The 18,900-nt window shown below is 50.9% G+C and overlaps 9 protein-coding genes across 9 annotated transcripts; 4 read left to right on the top strand and 5 right to left on the bottom strand.

Moving 5' to 3' along the window:
- Positions 1 to 1,506: 1,506 nt before the first annotated feature.
- Positions 1,507 to 4,398, bottom strand: BDR25DRAFT_267212 (ATP-sulfurylase). Its single transcript, XM_033687035.1, has 8 exons — positions 4,138 to 4,398; positions 3,923 to 4,072; positions 3,744 to 3,771; positions 3,512 to 3,694; positions 3,314 to 3,459; positions 3,191 to 3,260; positions 2,660 to 3,144; positions 1,507 to 2,603 (listed from the first exon to the last, which is right to left on the bottom strand). The coding sequence occupies exons 1-8, from the start codon at positions 4,154 to 4,156 to the stop codon at positions 1,963 to 1,965; spliced, it is 1,722 nt and encodes a 573-aa protein (XP_033544020.1). The 5' UTR covers positions 4,157 to 4,398; the 3' UTR covers positions 1,507 to 1,962.
- Positions 4,399 to 4,554: 156 nt separating this feature from the next.
- BDR25DRAFT_69385 (uncharacterized protein) lies at positions 4,555 to 4,904 on the top strand. The gene has a single exon (XM_033698925.1). The coding sequence runs from the start codon at positions 4,635 to 4,637 to the stop codon at positions 4,863 to 4,865; it is 231 nt and encodes a 76-aa protein (XP_033544019.1). The 5' UTR covers positions 4,555 to 4,634; the 3' UTR covers positions 4,866 to 4,904.
- Positions 4,749 to 6,156, bottom strand: BDR25DRAFT_292184 (Phosphoadenosine phosphosulfate reductase thioredoxin). Its single transcript, XM_033688644.1, has 2 exons — positions 5,744 to 6,156; positions 4,749 to 5,684 (listed from the first exon to the last, which is right to left on the bottom strand). The coding sequence occupies exons 1-2, from the start codon at positions 5,913 to 5,915 to the stop codon at positions 4,945 to 4,947; spliced, it is 912 nt and encodes a 303-aa protein (XP_033544018.1). The 5' UTR covers positions 5,916 to 6,156; the 3' UTR covers positions 4,749 to 4,944.
- An 803-nt stretch (positions 6,157 to 6,959) lies between these two features.
- Positions 6,960 to 9,085, bottom strand: BDR25DRAFT_69388 (uncharacterized protein). The gene is made up of 5 exons (XM_033698926.1): positions 8,993 to 9,085; positions 8,788 to 8,945; positions 8,597 to 8,687; positions 8,123 to 8,522; positions 6,960 to 8,037 (listed from the first exon to the last, which is right to left on the bottom strand). Coding segments are annotated over exons 1-5 (1,617 nt in total). The 5' UTR covers positions 8,995 to 9,085; the 3' UTR covers positions 6,960 to 7,071.
- Positions 9,086 to 9,674: 589 nt separating this feature from the next.
- On the top strand, positions 9,675 to 10,401 carry BDR25DRAFT_292180 (glucocorticoid receptor-like (DNA-binding domain)). The gene is made up of 3 exons (XM_033688643.1): positions 9,675 to 9,819; positions 9,922 to 10,093; positions 10,208 to 10,401. Exons 1-3 carry the CDS (start codon positions 9,713 to 9,715, stop codon positions 10,268 to 10,270), a joined length of 342 nt encoding a protein of 113 aa, XP_033544016.1. The 5' UTR covers positions 9,675 to 9,712; the 3' UTR covers positions 10,271 to 10,401.
- A 301-nt stretch (positions 10,402 to 10,702) lies between these two features.
- BDR25DRAFT_376025 (uncharacterized protein) lies at positions 10,703 to 12,883 on the top strand (the record flags this gene model as incomplete). Its single annotated transcript, XM_033697420.1, has 4 exons — positions 10,703 to 10,770; positions 10,822 to 10,937; positions 10,999 to 11,634; positions 11,696 to 12,883. The coding sequence occupies 4 exons, from the start codon at positions 10,703 to 10,705 to the stop codon at positions 12,682 to 12,684; spliced, it is 1,809 nt and encodes a 602-aa protein (XP_033544015.1). The 3' UTR covers positions 12,685 to 12,883.
- A 140-nt stretch (positions 12,884 to 13,023) lies between these two features.
- Positions 13,024 to 13,987, bottom strand: BDR25DRAFT_305625 (DNA-binding TFAR19-related protein). The gene is made up of 4 exons (XM_033690446.1): positions 13,747 to 13,987; positions 13,609 to 13,694; positions 13,540 to 13,550; positions 13,024 to 13,365 (listed from the first exon to the last, which is right to left on the bottom strand). Exons 1-4 carry the CDS (start codon positions 13,768 to 13,770, stop codon positions 13,076 to 13,078), a joined length of 411 nt encoding a protein of 136 aa, XP_033544014.1. The 5' UTR covers positions 13,771 to 13,987; the 3' UTR covers positions 13,024 to 13,075.
- A 777-nt stretch (positions 13,988 to 14,764) lies between these two features.
- Positions 14,765 to 17,125, top strand: BDR25DRAFT_69331 (Sec2p-domain-containing protein). The gene is made up of 3 exons (XM_033698924.1): positions 14,765 to 14,794; positions 14,883 to 15,489; positions 15,544 to 17,125. Exons 2-3 carry the CDS (start codon positions 14,986 to 14,988, stop codon positions 17,011 to 17,013), a joined length of 1,974 nt encoding a protein of 657 aa, XP_033544013.1. The 5' UTR covers positions 14,765 to 14,794; positions 14,883 to 14,985; the 3' UTR covers positions 17,014 to 17,125.
- A 1,198-nt stretch (positions 17,126 to 18,323) lies between these two features.
- Positions 18,324 to 18,740, bottom strand: BDR25DRAFT_161421 (uncharacterized protein; the record flags this gene model as incomplete). Its single annotated transcript, XM_033684048.1, has 1 exon — positions 18,324 to 18,740. A coding segment is annotated over one exon (417 nt), but the record flags the coding sequence as incomplete, so codon positions are not given.
- Between the last annotated feature and the right edge of the window lie 160 nt (positions 18,741 to 18,900).

The raw sequence follows: 18,900 nt of genomic DNA, 5'->3' as shown, positions 1-18,900 counted from the left end.
GTTTCCTGCCTAGTGGAGTCTGCCTAATGTTCATTCCAATTTGATTCATAGTTCTAATTCATGTATCATATCCTTAAGAAATAAAGTTAACTCGACTTCTTGCGTTACAACTCAATGATATTTGACCCTTCTCAATCGGCTGGAGCACGCAACTATACATAGGAAGCTTGCTGCATTCTCAGCTCTATCTTATTTGGATAAGAATCCTGGATATAGACCGTGGAAAGATATCTGGCCGAGCCAGGGAGAGTTCAGGAGCATTCTGCTCTTTCACTTGCCGAAGAGAAGTTCAAGAACGATTGCCACATGGGGCGAGAGGTCGTCCTCAACTTCTCTCAATAATAGCTTTGAAAGTGCCATGAGTCTTTCACTTGACACTAAATAAGCACTCGCCCATGCCTAATAATAAACATTAGAAAGAATAAGGCGAGTAAGAGCTGCACTCCTTTCCCTCCACCTTATCTAGCACCTCTCTTCACATATATCTTGCCCATACAAATTATTGATAATAGCACTACCCTGATTATACGAACCCCTCGCCTCACCTTCCCAAAAAACGACCTCAATTTACCGTATATAGTCTGCTACGCCATGGGTTCCTTCATTGCCGGACTACTTCCATCACTTAGATGAGAGGTCGAGCTGAAGCAAGATATCAAAGGGTACTTGGTTACCGCAGGTTGACATCACAGCAACTTTGTCTGACACCAGCGTGCTCAGCTCATCGACCTCTAACAGCGGGAGAAGAAGTCTACATATACTATAACTTATACAGAACATCTTTTTCCACCCAACGAACATAGCTTCATTCTCTCCATCAATAAATGCGGCTGGATATACCTAGATTACTTTTTCTGCTTCTACCCTCCTCCAAAGAGGATATCCTCAAGGAAGATTGATTCCGCAGGTAAAACCAGTGTGTCAGGATGTATTTAAGAATATTCTATAGGCTATAGCTCTAGGTGCCTGGACATTGACCTACATACCGCCACACATACCGCTCTACGCTTTCTCCTCCTGCCTGAGCGCCGCTACACGGTCTTACAAGAGGTCCATGTTACGGAGCTGCCGAACAGCCTTGGATCGATACCTATCTTCTAAGTCTTCTAAAGCAGTGTTATCGTCAGATCACGTAGAGCATAATGAGACTGAAGAATCTCGTCCCCTCTAGAATTGTAAACGTTGAGATCGAAGCGAATAATAGGAGGAAACCTGATGCTGCAAGCGATGCGAATGCTAAGGAAGCCTGTGTGAGACGTCAGAGCACAAGGACGTGTTGTTGTTGGGCGCTCGAAGTAAGAATGGGAGATTTCGCATGCGAGCGTGTGGCTGTTAGACGGATGATAGGTGTATGGAGTTTCGGCCCTAGCAATAAGCAATCAACAACAAATATCGTAACGTGTATAGCGTCTGCTATAACGATATCGCGCTATTGCTGCGTGCTGGTTCTCCCATCACCCCTTGTTGCGGACACAACATGTAGCTAAACACAGGTTGCTGGAAACAATCTCAATATGATGTGTCAACTAAGGATGCCTGAGATACTGCATAAGAATGCTAAAGTCTTGAGCTTCCATCCCCCTCGCTAACCCCCGTATTACGCAAGACGCTGGTGAATTGCGTGATCGGGAACCAACTGAACCTGCATGCATTGATCATCATCTATCCCCCTCCTTCCCTTGTCCCCACGTGCACATCTTCCAACCGGAAGCTAAGATTTGACCGAACAGCCACACGCAAGCCCAGATGTCAGAAACAAGGAAATCTTTACTTTTCGTGCATCTGTCCGGTAATCCCTATGTCGATCCGATGCATAAGCTTAAGTTGACCTCAAGTCAAGCTTCGATGCCCAGTCTATCGCAAGGAGGCCAAACACTTGTCTATAATCACATAATCCTGCAACCAACCTCTGGTGAGCCGTATTCCCTGTCGCCATAGAAATCCACCCCCGACGTTACCCGCCTATAGCTGCTCTAACAGGCCTTCCGCTTCGAGCAATAGCACGATCTGGTGCACAATGGTCCTGACATTGCTCTTCGAGATGTCGACCGTGAGATCCGCCTTTACCGGCGTCTCATACGGGTCATCCACACCCGTGAAGCCTTTGATCTCGCCGTTACGCGCCTTGGCATATATACCGCGCTTGTCTGTCTTCTCACAGTACTCGAGCGGGGTTGCAACATGGACAAGGTAGAAGCTACCATATTTCTCGACAATTTCTCTCGCTTGGTGGCGCGGGCCTTCAAATGGCGCGATTGGTGCTGCGATCACGGCCGCGCCGGCTTTGGTGAGTTCCGATGCGACGAAGGCGATGCGTCCAATGTTTATGTCACGATCGGTGCGCGTGAATCCGAGTTCTGAACTTAGCTCGTGGCGGACGGTCTCACCGAGGAGAAGAGAGACAGACCGTCCTCCTTGCTGGTTAAGAGTGACGTTGAGAGCGCGGGCGATTGCGTCTTTGCCAGAATTTTGATAACCAGTCAAGAAGACGGTGAAGCCTTGCTTGCTGCGCGGCGGATGGGACTCGCGCAGAACGCGGACGACCTCGGGGTAGGAAAACCATTCTGGGATGTCGGCACCTGTTCGGAGTCGCTTGCGAAGTTCTAATAAAAGGTTAGTGAGTGGATTAATTAAAGTAATGTCTAGCTTGAAGACGAACCAGTTCCAGAGATGTCCAGCGTCCTGACACCAGCCTCAACCTCGTCCTTTGGCTTATACTCATCTGAATCCGGAAGGTACGTCATCTGTTGGAAGGGCACCACTTCAATACCGAGCTCACTCTTGTACTTCTCAACTGCATGCTGTGCGTCGTATGGACCATAGAAGTCAACACCCTTCGAGTTCTTGCCTGGACCGGCATGATCACGTCCGACAATGAAGTGCGTCGCGCCATGATTCTTTCGGATAATGGCATGCCAGATTGCTTCTCGGGGACCACCCATACGCATGGCAAGAGGAAGAAGACCGAGAACAGCCATTCCATTGGGGTAACGGGGGAGAAGTGCTTGGTAGACGCGTACACGAGTAAAGTGATCTATATCCCCTGGCTTAGTAAGACCCACGACAGGATGAATCAGAACGTTGGCTTGACGAGCACGAGCGGCACGGACAGTGAGCTCTCGATGTGCGCGATGCATAGGATTTCTGTGAATGTTAGGAATATTCTTAATATGATATTAGTCAACAATACCTTGTCTGGAAAGCAACAACCCTGGACCAGCCAAGCTTGTCAAAATGCAGGCGGAGTTCAGCAGGAGAGTCTGAAGATTGCATAAGCGATTGTGAGAGTAATAGGAGGGCTGTTAGAACATACATCGCAGCGCAACATAGTCATAATGCATCAGCCTGTCAATAGCTTCGATCTTGCCACCGACGTAGTATTCCCGAGCAGTGTTGAAGAGGTACTTGATCGCAGGGTGCTCTGAATCGCCTCCAAATACTTCTTTGGCCTCCTTTTGTCTGCAAAGATATTAGTAGGGGACTGTAGGGTCTTGCATCCTCCAGTACTTACTTATCTGGCAGATAGACATCTTCAACCGTGATTATCGCCAAATTTCGATCGTCACGAAAGTCGCGAAGTGCGACACGAGCACCGGGTTTTACTCCGAGCTCTTCTATCGTCTCTTTCGAGAGGTCAAGTGTAATAGGTATGCTGAACAGGTTTCCGTCTGCAAGCCGACAGTCTGAGACGACCCTATTATCTATTAGATCCACAGGGGAGGACGGACAATGTCGAGACATACCCGTTATAGTCCTTCTCGCTCATGAACCCTACGGAATTCCCAGTCAGCCATTGCTCTTTCAATCCATGTTGGTATATTGTATGACATTGTAGTGAATCTGATGGGAAGCCAAGATGGGAGGGAGGTGCAAACAGCACAAACAGGAGGGGCGACATCGGCGTTACAAGAGAACCACCGACCTTCTAAAGGAGAAAATCCTCCGTTCAAGATGAGCTCCAAGTCACAAAGCTGTCTCTCGGACAATAAGATGGCAGGGAGCTGTTCGGCCTCTGCCGAGAGCTCTTTTCGACGCGGCGCATCGCGCGCAATGAGGTCTTTGAGGATACCGCCTATTAAGCAACTGGTTAGCCTGAATCCTTTGTTGGCGGCGGAAGGACAGCGCTGGTCAGCGTACCATGAGGTGGGTTCGCCATATTTTCAAGATTTGAGGGGAAATTGAGGAAGAGGAATATGAATGAGCTTTAAAGAGCGGGAAATTAGAGGCCAATGGCTATCGTGGGGCCGTCAAAGCTCGTCGTCGCAAGTTGTATACGCGTCGTGGAATGACGGGTTCAAAGGGTTTGTTGCAACGTCACTCAGCACTGAAGCCTGAGAATGATCAGCAGGAGGGCGACTGGGGAAAATGGAGGAAAAGTATCAAAAAGAAGAGGTGAGAATAGTGGCGGGCAAATTTTCAAGGTGGGCTTCACAAGAATTTATCTGACATCGGCGGCTCTGGTCCCTCCAAGGTCCTCCGACCACACGGCACAGCGTTACGGCCACTGGCTGGCGGGCTAGCTTCAACCGGAGCAACGTCTGATCGGCAATTTCTTGGATAGCGATTGCGCCATCGCACGGGCGGGTTTTGTCAGGTTCCTCCACAAGTTGTACGTCTCGTGGTCTCAGCCCAACATGCTTCATGCCGGGCATTCCAAATGTCCAACTCCAGTACGTGTCACGAACACTTGTTACTTTTGGATCCGTCACAGTGGTTATCCAATCTTGAAATATTTTTTTTTTGGAATACTTGCATATTGGGTTTATTTACCCATTCTTCTGTATCTCTACCCCGGGAGAACACTGCATGTGCGTATATGCACATGTACAGCGTTTGCCGGGGGAGTAATGCTCACGCTTTCTTGAACTGCTCGATGTGACCTGAACGCCAATGCTAAAATGCTAGAAATCACCACTCAGAACGCCTCCATAGCACGACATCCGCTCATGCATCCAGTGCCACCTTCTGCAGGGCTTGGCTCAGTTCCTCTTCCTGCTGCTTCATTGCTTGCTGGCGAAGGAATAGGGCGTATCTTGATTTGGGATTGTGGATACCACACTCGGTCTTGGCGCGCCCTTTCCAGCGCCCGGATCGCTCGTCCTCTCCTTGGGAAACGGGCTGAGTCGAGTGCCAGTCGCCTACACTCTTGTAGCCGTTGTTGAGCAAATCGTTAAATGGAACATTGTTTGCATGGATGTATTCTTGCACTTGCGCAAATGACCAGTTCGCCAGCGGATTGATCTTGATGAGGCCGTTGTCATCAATTTCGATAATATCAAGATCTCCGCGCTTTCCACCTTGGCTCCTACGGCGGCCCGTTAACACGGCTTTGACTTGGAGCTCGGAATAGGCACGTTGCGCAGGCTCATGTTTGACAACGTAGTCATAAAGCTCTTCATTGGTCTCCCAGAGCTTGTTGCCGTGCTTTGTAGAGAACTCAGCGGCAGTGTCTGTACCAGCAGGTTTGTAGATGTGGATGGTGGTACCATAGCGTCTCCGAACGCGGTCAACTAGAGAAAGTGTCTCGTCGAAGTGATGCAAAGTGTCGATGAAGATGAGGTCGACATTAGGCTTAATCGGTCCAGAGAGTTTTGACAAGATGTCCAAGGTGGCAAGGCCGGTCAACCCAAAGGCTGTTGTTTGATAGAGCCCAGGAAGTGACGTGATGCACCAACGAAGAATATCTAAAGTATATTAGCAGAGTTCTGGCGGTGTTCGGATGAAACGGGGCAGAAAAACATACCCTGTGGCTCGAGCTTTTGCAATTGTGAGTTGAGAAACTTCAGATGTGGTCTACTGAAGTAGACTTCTGGAAGACTGTCTTGGCTAGAGTTGCCTGAGGCATATCCTGACTCTGTGGTGTTGATGGTGGGCGAGTCCTCGTACGGCTCTTCGTACGGTACTGGCGATGACATGGTGATTAAGAGTGAATTTGGTAGTAGAATGGCAAAGGCACGTGAGGTGGTAGTTTTAAAATGGAGAGTAAATGGTTCCTTTAACTTGTGCACCAAATTCTATAAAGAAGAGAGGCAGAGCACGAATGGGCAGCGTAGAAGTCGTCGAGAAGAAGCGCCCAAGTGGAGTATAAATCCAACTCCGTTGTCGGATTGCCTTTGAAATCAGTGTCGGAAGGCATCATGGCCTTGGGAGAGCACGCAATCCACGCTAGTCCGAAAACCTTTCATAAAGCCCCTTGACTCGCCAATGAAACGGCGGCACTGCGAGATCGAGGCGGGTTAATCTAGATGCCGACGAGCACGGTCTGCTCCGCGAGGTTCCTGAGCATCACTTTATTAATCCTCTTTTGCGGTTGCTGAGCTTGCGCGACGCCGTGTAGATGGTGCCATCACCCAACGGCGGCCGTACAGCACACCCTCCCATCTTCGAGAAGAATTGAAAGTTGACTCTGAGACGATGACATACACAGTCGAAGTTGACTTGAAAGAAAAAGGCGAAGAACACGAACTCGGGCAATTGCAGCATCAATACGGCCAAGTCCGGGGTACTTCGCAGGCTGGCTAGGGCCCGGGGTAGAGGAGGAACATGGCGTGCGTGGTCAAGGCCGATTCCTGCAGCTGCGAGTTGCGGAACCAGAACAAGCTGAACCTTACGCTACACGGCCGCGGACCCGGACTTCGTGCGCGATTATTCCATATTGACGCCTTCGAGTGAGAATCCATCGGTGATGGAACTTGTGAGGGAGGGGAGTTGTGGTGTTGAGGGGAAGTTGCGACAATGCTTGTCATTTCAAACAAGGACGCTAGCCTAACAAGGAGCGCTGAGATCTTATCACCAATCATATCTCGGCCGAGGAAACTCAGGTCCGTTCTCCTTTTTCTACTCTCCATCCTGCCTCAGGTTGTGTCACCACACTGCTACATCATTATTGGATCTTGCAATCCAGTCGCCGAAGGACTGGTCGCCTTGATTTAGCTTGAACGTCCGCCGCGTGTTTGCCTGGCCCCATCTCCAGGTCTACACGAGGTCAATCTCAAATCAAATCCGACATCCCAATTCCAAATCGACTCGAGATAGCCGTTGTACAAGGATCAAAGATACGATGAAGGGACTTCAGCTATGATTCCCGGCTGCAGCTGCAGCCAGCCGCTTCATGCTGGCGATGTCCCCGGGAGATAATTTCCCCGCTTTTACTTGGTCCTTCCACTCCTGTAGCTGCTCGTACTGCTCAACGTCCAACGATGATTTGAGTTGCTTCAGCAGTCTAGGTGCAAATTTAGCCGTTGCGTATACAACGCCTGGCTTGTGTTCAGCGAGTAGAATTAGGACCAGTATGAGAAAGAGTCGTAGTCCATCAGACAATTTTTCCATCTTCCGGGCCAGATCGCTTACTAGGGCTTGCTTTGACTGCTCGACAAGTGTGGGATCAGTTGGCGAAACGAGGTCCCGTATCTTCACTTCATCCTTTTGGGACGTGCGCTCCAGCCCATGAATCCTCCTTCTGACGCTTGGGCTACGAACCAACCCTCGAGATCGTGCCATTGATATCCAATCTGGAAGGAGGTCTTTTTGAACGTAGCGAGACACGACATTCAATAATTCGTCTCGCAGTTTTGGATCGTCAATGGCGGCCAAGGCATCCGCGTAGTTTTGGGTGCGCCCATCCACATGTCTTGCCCAGAAGTCCCTAAACTCCGCTTCGTTTGCCGATTCCAAATTGGATATCTCACTCCAAAACCTTTCCTTGATGGCTTTGGAAATCTTTTTGTCTTCACACATTAGAGCAAGAATAGGCTTGGGACCATCGCTTAGATTAAGGATCTGTGACATCCGGAAGTGAGGTTCCTTGTCATGGTGCCCTTGGAGGCCTTGCCACTCATTCTGTGCATGTAAATTCGCCGAGTTTAGCAGGAGGTCCCGGTTGATATTGTACCCCCTGGAGGTCAAGATAAAAGTATCGAACGTGTGTGGTGGACTCATATCCGGAAAGGCGCCGTTGCAAGCATCGACGATGGTGGACTGCAGCTCCGTGAATATCTTACTTTTGCATTCTGCAGGGAAACTGTCATTGACCCTGGCCTAAAGGGGGGTCAGCCTTAATAAGCGTGCTCATTTGTATAACACATGAGAATGGCAATACGAGGAAATGAGTAACCGCACTTACCATCACGTCTATATAGTGGTCTTCCTCTAGCGCGCGTAAGCAGTCATTTTGAAGCCGAGAAAGCCAAGGATTTGATATCGCTGTAGCATCCTGGACGCAGATTTCAGGAATTTGATTGGCATAGTCCTGTAGATCCTTGAGAGAATGCTGGAGGCCGCGGATCTCCTCAAAAAGATTCTGGAGGTTGATCCAGGGGACCTTTCCATCTCTTAGCTGACCGAGCTCTGTTGAGCGCCGCTGGACTTCATATTCTTTAGGAATGCAAGAAATCGCATTTTCGTAGACTGCAAGCCGCCAACAGGACTTGTCGACTTCCTTGCCTAACACTTCGTCCAACATCTTCGTAATCAACCATTTGGGTGGTATCCCTGGGAGCTTCTCTGAGCAGAGATCGACGGGTCTGCTTCGAGTTAGACATTGCACAATTCTGTTTAGAATAGGTAAATGAATATAGGAATCATTTGAGGTACTTACACAACGGAGTTTTGGCCCGAAACTAGAAGTTCCTGCACAGCATCCTCTACAAGCTTAAAATACTTGGTACTTGCAATATGACTACTATCCACTATAGACGTTTTATGCGGTTAGTAAACAAATGCCGGAACCTAAACGAGGAATGAAGGACGACGAGAGAGTAGTGAACCGATTTAGGGGATTGTACCTACCTCTCGTAAGGTGATATGGGTAAGCAGATGGCGGCAAATTTACTAAAGCGTCAAGGCTCTTGATAGAGACATCATGCTGCTGGGAGAATGCTGTTTCGGAAACTATTTGGGAAGCTGCAAGCTCTTGAAATTTTTGCACGACAGGAGCTGCTTGCGTCCTGATTTTGATTAGCGAATGTGAACTAGGGATTCTGCGTTCTACTACATTCTAAATGGGATCAATGATCTAGTTGATAAATCTTACTGTGGGATAATTTCGAGATTGTTTGCGCTTAGCAGGAGCAGATCTGGGAATTCTTGAGCAAACTGAAGGATGTCGCATTCAGATACCCCTAATTCGCTGCTTAAGGATGCCACCGATAGTCGACTTGTCGCTGTTGACAAAGTTGTCAGTGTGTTTGGAAGAATTCATTTTCGAGCCTACCCGTAGTGACTCGAGATTTGAAGTCGTGGAGCGCGTAGTCTCGAATTGTGAACATATCTCCACTGGGGACAACTAGCAAAGAAGGGATATGGTCTTGAATCCCAGGTGCAGTAGATGCCCCTACATGCTTAGGACTTATTAGAGTATAGATGTTGAGAATATCCTCTCTGGAGAACATGTTGGGACTCATCCTTGAAGTTTTGGACGGCGGAGGAGTTGGTTGAGTTGGATGTGTCGCTGTCGTGAATTATGCGAAAACGGTTTGCATCTGACAACTTCGCTGTGGCTCATCGATATTTCAGATGTGATCAATATACTCCGTTTCAGAGAGTAATCTGAGGCGATGACGCACCCAGGGCTTCGGACCAACGAAATTGCCCGAGGTGACCGCTCCCGACCAAACAGTTAGGTACCTGCTTCGTATCAGCTTGGCATCACATCTCACTCCAAGATCCTGCAGGTTGTCTCGACTTCCGCAATTGATAACTCTACATCTCCAAAATGTCTCAATTCCGAGCAAAGATGCTCGATATTGGATGTTTCGCGAATATTCGGAACATACGCGACCACACAAAGCGGAAAGTATTCGCTGCGAACGAACCGCAAAGGTGCCATCCCAACCAGTCCTTTTCCCAGTAATAGCAGGACCTGACGGATATGTCGGTTGCTTGATGAGTAGACGCAGTGGCTGACCACAGGAATTGGTTTAGACAAGCCCTTCGATACATCATCCGCAATACCACACTCCCGCAGCGTGTCCGGGCCCAAGCACAGCTACAATTGTCTCAAATGCATTGTTACACGAGATTCACACAGGTTAAGAACCGGTGTATAATGGGTGGAAAGGGTAGGGGTGTCTTCAGCGACTTCAGGATGGGGAGAGTATGTCTATTTCCCGAGATCGCAACTTCGGATCCCATTTTCCCCTGAGCACTAGCACTGTCACTCCCCAATTCCTCCTAGAGAACCTTTGGGCTGACCGAATTCACTTTGTAGTACCAATTCCGTTTGAATGCGCTCGCGGGAAATCTACCAGGGGTGAAGAAGGCAAGCTGGTAGAGGGCGACGGGGTTCCGATCCACCCAAACCTATACAGCCCTTTCAGGACATATGTATACTACGAAATGGGTGTCTGTCATTCAGGTGGCGTTGGTGATAGACGACTGTGCATACTTACATGTAGAAATACTGAACGAACATGACTGTATGCTTATGCTCTCTCTGCGTCGTGATTGCAGCATTCTCATTGTCATAGACTTTGCTAGGTTCAGGCGATTTCATCGCGTCGGTTACGCCACATGGCTAAGTATACACCGCTTCATGCAAGGCTGCGACCAGACGCACTTGGACTATTTAGGTACCCTGGATAGTAAACAGACCTTCACCTCAGACCCTCCTTCCTCCTTCAATCTCTCCCCCTAACTACTCTCCATTATCTCCACTGATCCGTCAGCTTTTGTGAGACAAGACTGCAACTACTTGAGAGACATCATGTTCCGTCGCGTAGAGGAGGGCTTACCGCCCGATGCGTCTTACCCAGCCGACATGAAGAAATTGGGGCATGGATCACTGTGACTATAGCGAAGCTCAATCTGCTAAGATGCCCGTAGATACTTTATCAACGAGGCTGGTCATATCCGCATGATCGCGTATCCCGACCAGGGGTTTCAATATCACTTCAGCAACCAGGAGCGTCACAATGAGGTGCACAGAGAAGCAATACAGAGTGAGTTGTGTTTTTAAGTTGTCCAGGTTGGTTGTGGAGAAGCTTACTGACATTTCTTCAGTTTGTTGGAGACAAGAAGTTGCTGACCGACTGGCTGCCCTGGGACTCAGCAAGTTATACCTCCCAACCTTGACTACTACCAAGCCAGAGGCTCAACCCCATATCCCGATTTTGGCTCCACCGGCCAAGATCCTGAAATCACGAAAGCGGGTTGTCGTAATCATCAATGACTCCCTGCAAGACCTCGGCATACTAGCCTATCGACAAATGCAGCGGGGGCTTGGGCTCAATGGCGGAACCATTGTTAACTTTGCTAAAGAGATGGTCCACCGCTCCACAGAGTCTGGGGATGAGTTCGACATCTTCCGGGACCGTGCTGGTGTCGAAGGTAAAGAGAAAGACATCCCGGGACTGATCGTCATGAACACGGGCCAGTTGCTCTACTCCCACAAGTACAACGAGGCCTTGACGGTACGTTCATGGCTGTCGATGCCGCGAAAGTCAATCTGTCACGAGTCCATCAAAATCCATGAAGTCGAGAACAGGGTCGAGGGGCATCGTACTCCAGAAGAACACATAAAAACCGTGTTCGACCGAATCATCAAGAACCCGGACTTTGTGGCGCCAGATGCAGAGGTCTATGCCATTGGGATTGAGAACGGCGCTGACTACCTTCTTGATGTCCTCAATGGCGATAGTGAGTCTATGCGAACATACTGGACCTTGCGAAAAATGAGAATGCTAATTGCAGCCCCTAGTGGATAAGTACGGCTCCCGAATCACTGCCTTAGCCCTCGCCCAACCCAGCTATGTCTCTTCGCAGATCTGCAATGCGAATCTCAAGGCATTCCTTCGTCAGAGGGCGCGCAAGTGGATCTTGTCTCCTCTGTCATCTGATCCACACGACTGTGTTGAAATGCCACCATCGGCCGTTCGTGCAGATGGCGCGCCAACCTCATCCCAAACGGCTAAGCCTAGTAAACCTGTCAGCTGGCTCGAGACGCTTGTTCCACCGACCTCGGTTCCCGCCATCTCAGGCCTGCTCAACCGCTTCTCACTATCTACCGCCCACCAAGCCCAATCCAGTCGAGAGCCCTCATACGATAGCGATGACCGAAGCCCAATCTGTCCTGCTTTCGCGGGGGGTCTCAGCTCAATCGGTGAATGCGTCTTCACCAATTCAGAACTTCAGAAATGCATCCTCAACTTCTTCGAAGAGGTCGCCCAGAACCCGGCCGAGTTTCGCAATCCAGATTTCAAAGTCATCATAGCAGATCCCATGCAGGCGGAGTGGGAGCATGCTGCCGAAGAGGGACAGGGCGAGGACGATGAGGATGCAGGATATCGGGAACTACTGCCACCAGGAATGTCTCCCGAGCGAGAGGAGATCGACGACCAGAAAGCACGGCTTATCAACATGAAGGAGTCTCTCAAAGCTACGCCAAAGAATGACCCAGAACTGGAGATGGGCAGGCAAGGTCTCGAGAAACGAATTGTCAAGGCTGAGCATGAGCTCCAGGAATTGGTCACGAAAGCCATGGCAACTGGTGCTTTGAAGCATGGAGAAGCCCAGGAGGTCCGAGATAAATGGGAGACGGTTGGGAATGGGCCGAAGATTCCGTTTGCCGGTACGATGGTCGATAGTGAACTAGTGAAGGGGGCCGGGCTGCTCGATACAGCGGAAGAAGCCCTGGCCAATCTGGAGGAAGAAATTGGGGTTGAGCAGACATTGACACCGGCGGCCTGAGGAAGATCTGCAACCTCAAGTCCTTGCCCAGCAGATACGAGGGTGCGTACGAAGGATATGAGGGCATCGGTTTGAAGGGTGTACGGATATTCCACACTGGTGTTACCTACACCGGTGTTACATTCGCTTCTGGGGTTTGAAAATGGGCGCTGTGCTGTAGGGTATGGGCTCTATTCTCACAAGGGAATTTCATAAATGGGCTATCTCTCCTGATAACATGAATCAATGATTATAGACCATTTTCGACCTGCGGAACCGTCATGGGGGAATATCCGATCCAAACGCCTTTCCATGCATTCACCCAACTCTACCCCAAGACCATCCTATGCTTCATGATCTCAGAATTCTCGGTCTAAAGAGTGTTTACTTCATATTAATCGCAGGCTATCCTTTACACATCCTTGAGCAAATCATCTAAATCATCATCATCCCACCCACTGCCTCCCCTCCTCGTCACCACGATCTTCTCCTCCTGCTTCTCGTGCTGTTCTGCCACAGCGCCCAGGAGCTCCTTCAACTGTTCTTCAGTGACCTTTGCGCGCAATTGACCAGATCGGGCGAGCATTATCAGGCGGTTCTCGATGTCGGTGGCGCGAGACTCTTTCACGAGTCGGATGCGGCCCAGACGGTCGGCGGCGTCGGGAGTTAGGATTTGGGAGAGGATGGTTTGGCGTTGGTCGGCTGGGGAATGGTTAGTTGTTGTTGTTTTTTTTTGGGGGGGGGGAGGGCCTGTGGGCAGCAGGTGCGATTTTGGGGGTTGGAGGCGTGGAAGGAGGGGTGGGTGTGGGGCACGAGCGATGTGTTATATCGGAGACCGAGCATTGCGGCGTTGGAGACAGGTGGGAGGCGCTTTACCTTCGCGCTGCCTGGAAAACCGCGTCAGTCAGCATGACAGAGTTGGGACCCTGCCACGACCATCTTCACCTCTGCGCATCTTGCTCCGAGCCTTCTCCTCCACCGGCGCCGTCGTTGGCTTGTTGCCGCAGCTGCTGCACGCGCGCTCGGCGAATCTCACAATATGTCAGCCGCATTCAACACCATGGGATTCTCGGAGATGCATACTTCTTCCAGATCTGCATCAGCCATGGCGTGCTAGAGTAGGTTGTGGGTGGTCGTGTTTGGGCGGGGTATCACGATTTGAGAAAAGTCACGACAGTGTCTTGGTGTTGCAGGAGCGCACGTGCGGCGGGGGGTCATGGACAGCCCAATTGCTGCCTGAGGCGCATATTTACTACCTGAGGCGCAGGTGAGCTGCCTGAGGCGCAGGTAAGGTGCGTAGGAAGGCGGACAGTCGGGGGGGGGGCAGAACGCTGGAGGGGCAGAACGCTGGGGGCAGAACGCTGAGGCGCAGAACGCCCGGGGCAGAGTGCATCGGGGACTATCAATTTTCATGACGATGCTGCTTCGATATTAAATTCTGCCGTGCTCTGGGGGGCCACATATCCGGCACGCATCCACGCTGTGCAACGTCATTCACGGTCCTGACAAGTGTACTTTCTGTGCAGAGTTTTTCCATCCGCCGCCCCCAATTCAGAGATAGCTCATACAAAGAAGCAATTGTTTCGTTGCCAAAAATGTCTGTCAGGGGCCATCGCAATGCAAGTATTTCTGGGACATCGACGGTGCTGTATCCTTGCGCACAAGGCTAGATTGGAAGGCCATCTCCAATGCCCCGTCCAGAGCAGGCGGCGTGGATTGAGGCTTTGGCGAGGCTGGCGGCGGCGCTCAGATGTCCGGCGCCCTGCTTGCCGCTGGCGAGTAAGCATCATCCTTCCCATCGCGCATTGGACCTTTCCCTTCCCCGACTTGCCGCTGCCGCCGATAGTAACAAGCCAGGCCTCCTCTCTCCACTCACGACTCGTTGGCCTCCTCGTCACGTCTCCCTCCCCCCAATTCACGTCCTGGGCGATTACTGACCCTCTAATGTCCCCCATGCGCCCATCTTGATTATTCCATTCTGCTTCCTCCTCTTCTTCTTTTCCACGTCACTCCTTTGTTCGTCCTGCCGCGGCTCTTTCGTCCGCTTCGCCCGTAAACCCTGTTCCAAGGCAAGCAAGGGTGCCGGCTGCCCCCCCCCCCCCCAAGTGGTCTCCCTCGTCAAGCTGGCTGAGTACGTACCCCAACGTCTCTTAATTAAAACTCCGGTCACCACACACAGCCATTGTGACCACGCATGCTAACTGTCGCTTGTGCTATAGATACTTTTCCTCGGCCCCTTGGGGGCACGCGGTTGGAGCCACCTCAGGCTCCACTACCCCCTCCAGATTGTCATCCCAGATCCGCTCATTGACTCCCACTCCAATGAACAAGCACGTCACCAAGTCGATTTCGACTCCACAGCTGGGGAGAGTAGCTGCCCCAAGCCTCTTCCGCTCCGAGAGTGAGGGCATGAACACTATCCCCGATCCTAGATCGCCCACACCCCAGTCGGCACTCTCGCGAAATGGCTCTACAGACTCGAGCATGCACCCAGATCTCAGCGAAGAGGTTGCGACGCTCAGCACAAAGCTGGTCAATGCTATCAACCACCAGACTACCTTGGATGATTCACTGCAACAGACAAGGCATGAGTTGGATGCTGCTCGGGAAAAGCTGGCACAGTTTGAGACACTGGTCAAGCAGCATGAGGAGATGATGGAGAGGGGTCTGTTGGTCGACAAAGAGGTCTATGACAAGATGGAGAAACAGTTGTCTGGCGACCTTATCGAGGAGAAGAGGCGCAGGGTCGAGGCGGAGAAGGCGAAGAGGAAGACGGACGCAGAGGTGGAGGCGTTGACGTCTGCTCTTTTCGAAGAAGCGAATGGGGTAGGCTTATACTTGCACTTTGGGCTGAACATTAGCTAATCCCCCCTCTCCTAGATGGTGGCAGCTGCGCGGAAGGAAACCGAGGCGTCCGAAAAGCGCAACGACCAGCTCAAGCAGCAACTCAACGACACGGAGCTTCTGCTGTCGTCTCACCAAGAGCAGCTGCAGGACCTCAAAGCCGTCATGCAGCAGATGAGTTCGGATCGCGATGAGAACGAAAGCAGCGCCCTTGCAACTACCACTGCTCCTTCCACCCCAGGAATCACTCCAGCCGACAAAATGAACAAGCTCTTTGAGGCTGCAAACTTGACCCCCAATACGCCTGGCTCTGACGAGATCCCTCCAGATCACCCGCTGCATTTCTCTCATCTAATTCATCCCGTTCTCCGATCTGACCTCCCATCTTTCAAGGACTTTCAAGACATGTTCAAAATCAGTGGCCGTTCCTCGGCACCAGCAAGCCGCGTGTCGAGTGGCAACTACGGTGGCCTTAATGTGCTTGGCCTTGGCTCGCTCACCAACAATTCCACTCCCTCTCTTCCAGGGACCGCCAAATCTCCAAGCTCGGGCGGCACGAATTCCCCCCGTGACTCCCTTGCTGGTGTGGGTATGCCGAATCTCAAGGATGAGAAGTTTTATAAACGAGCGCTCACTGAAGACATTGAGCCAACGTTACGTCTTGACATTGCCCCCGGCCTATCGTGGATGGCGCGGCGCACTGTGCTTAGTAGCATTACGGCCGGATCACTTGTCGTAGAGCCACATCCGCCCATCCCGAAGTTCCGAGGTCCGGTGTTCCCATGTTCCCTATGCGGGGAGAACAGGAAAGGCGAACAGTATACAAGAAAATACAGGTTCAAAACGTCTGAAAGCGAAGAGGCGCAACGGTATCCGCTATGTGACTGGTGTCTTGGTAGGGTTCGGGCCACTTGCGATTATATCGGATTCCTAAGGATGATTGCGGCAGGTCACTGGAGAGCGGAAACTGAAGATGAGAGGAAGGCTGCGTGGGAGGAGAGTGTGCGGCTACGAGAGCGCATGTTCTGGACTCGGTTAGGCGGGGGTGTGGTACCCTCATTCATCCCTATCCGAGATAGCCCGCGTAGTCCGACGTTTGTAAACGGGAACGACAAAGGAGATGGGACAAGACCGAGTGAAGAGAGCCAGGTTTCCGACGGCAGACCTCTAGACTCGGCTGTGGACATGACGGAACCAAGTAAGGATACACGAAAGAGTGAAGATGACCCTTTTCAGTCCAAAGATGAGGACAAGGTGAAGAGGGTGTCCATTGGGAAAACCGTCATCTCCGCCGAACCTTCACCGAAGGGGTCTCTTACGGAACAGGAAGACAAGAACGTTGAAGAGCAAGCCGAGGCTCAGCTTCAGAACGAAGTCCGGAAGTCCATGGAAATAAAGGTAGAAGAGAAGCAGGTGCACCAGCGATCAGTCTCCACACCAGAGACAGTACCACCGAGGAAGAGGGACGCGAGATTAAGTCTGGCGATCCCCGGCGCGTTTGAATAGACACACCCCTCGCATTCCGGGTTTTAAATATCGAAGCATAACTCAGGGACCGGTTTCAGTTATCAGCCGCGACAGGACGGAAAGACGACTTTCAAAGTATCCGCATTATCTTCTACATTCGCTTACTATCTATTTTCCGGATTATGCATTTATTCATTACGGCTGCTAGTGGCCGGCTTTCCTACATTGATATTTGGAAGAACGGTCCGGGTTTACTTACAGCATCAACGGGGGTTATCGCATATAAAAGGTTTCGGTTTCGGTTCGCGATTGTATAGTACAATACCAGCGAGTGACTTTTGGGTTTGGAAGCAAATGGGGGTGAAAGGTTCAGTATATTTGTATAATATTGATAATCGGCGCCAGGATTGAATAGCGCTCAGCATTTTATGGGAGGGCCAAACTTGGATATACGGAGCAATTCATATGGGTTGGATTGCGAAGATCAAGGGCTGTTGGGTGAGGCAGCCTTGTACTTCTAATACATAGGCTGAGAAGATTCAGCATCTCTCTTGTCACCATGCATAAGTGATGATCCTGCCCGTGAAAACTCATGAGTGTACTCTTTCAAGCCCACTGCCCTGGACATAGACTGACAGCTCCGTCGTCAACAAGAATGATAGCTACGTCCCATGGACTAGCTTGATTTAGGCCAGCCAAACCTTACGCTTTGCCTAATAGTGGGTGGTTCAAGTGGTCGATGCCTGTCTGCTCACTACCTTACTTCATGACTTCTTCGCTTTCTTCGAAAACGAACCTTGAAGCAATGCTTGGAAAGTCTCGCTGTGTGTCCTGGGTGCGCTGTTGTTCTTGGGAAAGATAGTCTCCTCTATTCCAGGTGCTTCCTCCCCCGTCCCCTCAGTCTGTTTCGTTCGGTGCACGATTGGGCTGCTATTTGACGACCCTTTTCTCGCAGCCTTCTCAGCTCTCCTTTGTTCTTTTCGAGCCCTACGTTCTGCTTTGTGCTGTTTCTTCGTCTTTCCTTGGAGATTGTCAAGATCCAACGGAGCAGGTTCTTCCGTGCTATGCTTCTTCGTTTTGCTCTTTTTCTTTTCTATTTCTGTAGTGGAGGGTGGGGAGTCGAGCTCTATCATGTCTGCTGCGGTGATTCTTTGCTTCTTCCTTGCTGGCTCGATGGGCGCGGATTTCTTGTCCAGGTCGGGACCATAAATCTCTTCATTCTCGCTGCTCACGCCATGCTCCTCTTCCACCGCGCTGCTCTCCTCTACCTTCCTCTTCTTACTCTCATAGTCTCTCCACTGTCTATCCTCTTCCTCCTGGTCAAACTTCACATGCATCTTTCTCTCCAACAAATTCGCCTTTGCTTTCTCCTTTGAAACCCTCTCTACCCTCTCCGCCTCAAACCTATCATTCCCAGCCAAACCATGCTTAATAAATCTCCCAACTGCCTCTTTGTCAATCCTCGCACGCGGCACAGGCCCTAATTCCGCGTCCTTTATTTTCTTGAAATAGCCCTTGAGTCGCGCGAGTTCGGCAAAGATGGGGTGTTCTTTGGCGTTAATGCCAGAGGCTTGGAGCGCGGAGAATATGAGCGACTCGATGGCGTATGCAGCGTGGACGTAGAGTTTTGCTTTGTCGAGGAGAGGGAGCTTGGAGGCGCGGTCCGAAAGAGGGGTTGAGAGAAGCGGGCGGAGTGTTTCGGAGAGGTCGTCGATGTTGGCTTCGAGGTCCTCGACCATGGAAGGGAGATCAAGCGTGTCATCCATGGCTGTATTTTACGCTTGCCAGCGTTGCGCTACAGAAGTCACAGAGGCGAAGAGAGAGTTTCGAAAGTTGAGATTCACGCTCCTTGAGCGCGGCCCGAGGTTTCTCCGCGCAGTCGACCAGATCCTTGACGGCATCAAAGCATAGACAATTACTTTTCAC

This window comes from Lindgomyces ingoldianus (assembly GCF_010093535.1).
Source record: "Lindgomyces ingoldianus strain ATCC 200398 unplaced genomic scaffold BDR25scaffold_30, whole genome shotgun sequence".
Lineage (NCBI taxonomy): Eukaryota > Fungi > Ascomycota > Dothideomycetes > Pleosporales > Lindgomycetaceae > Lindgomyces > Lindgomyces ingoldianus.
The sequence above is the reverse complement of the archived record's forward strand: the minus strand, read 5'-3'. Positions and strand labels throughout refer to the sequence as shown.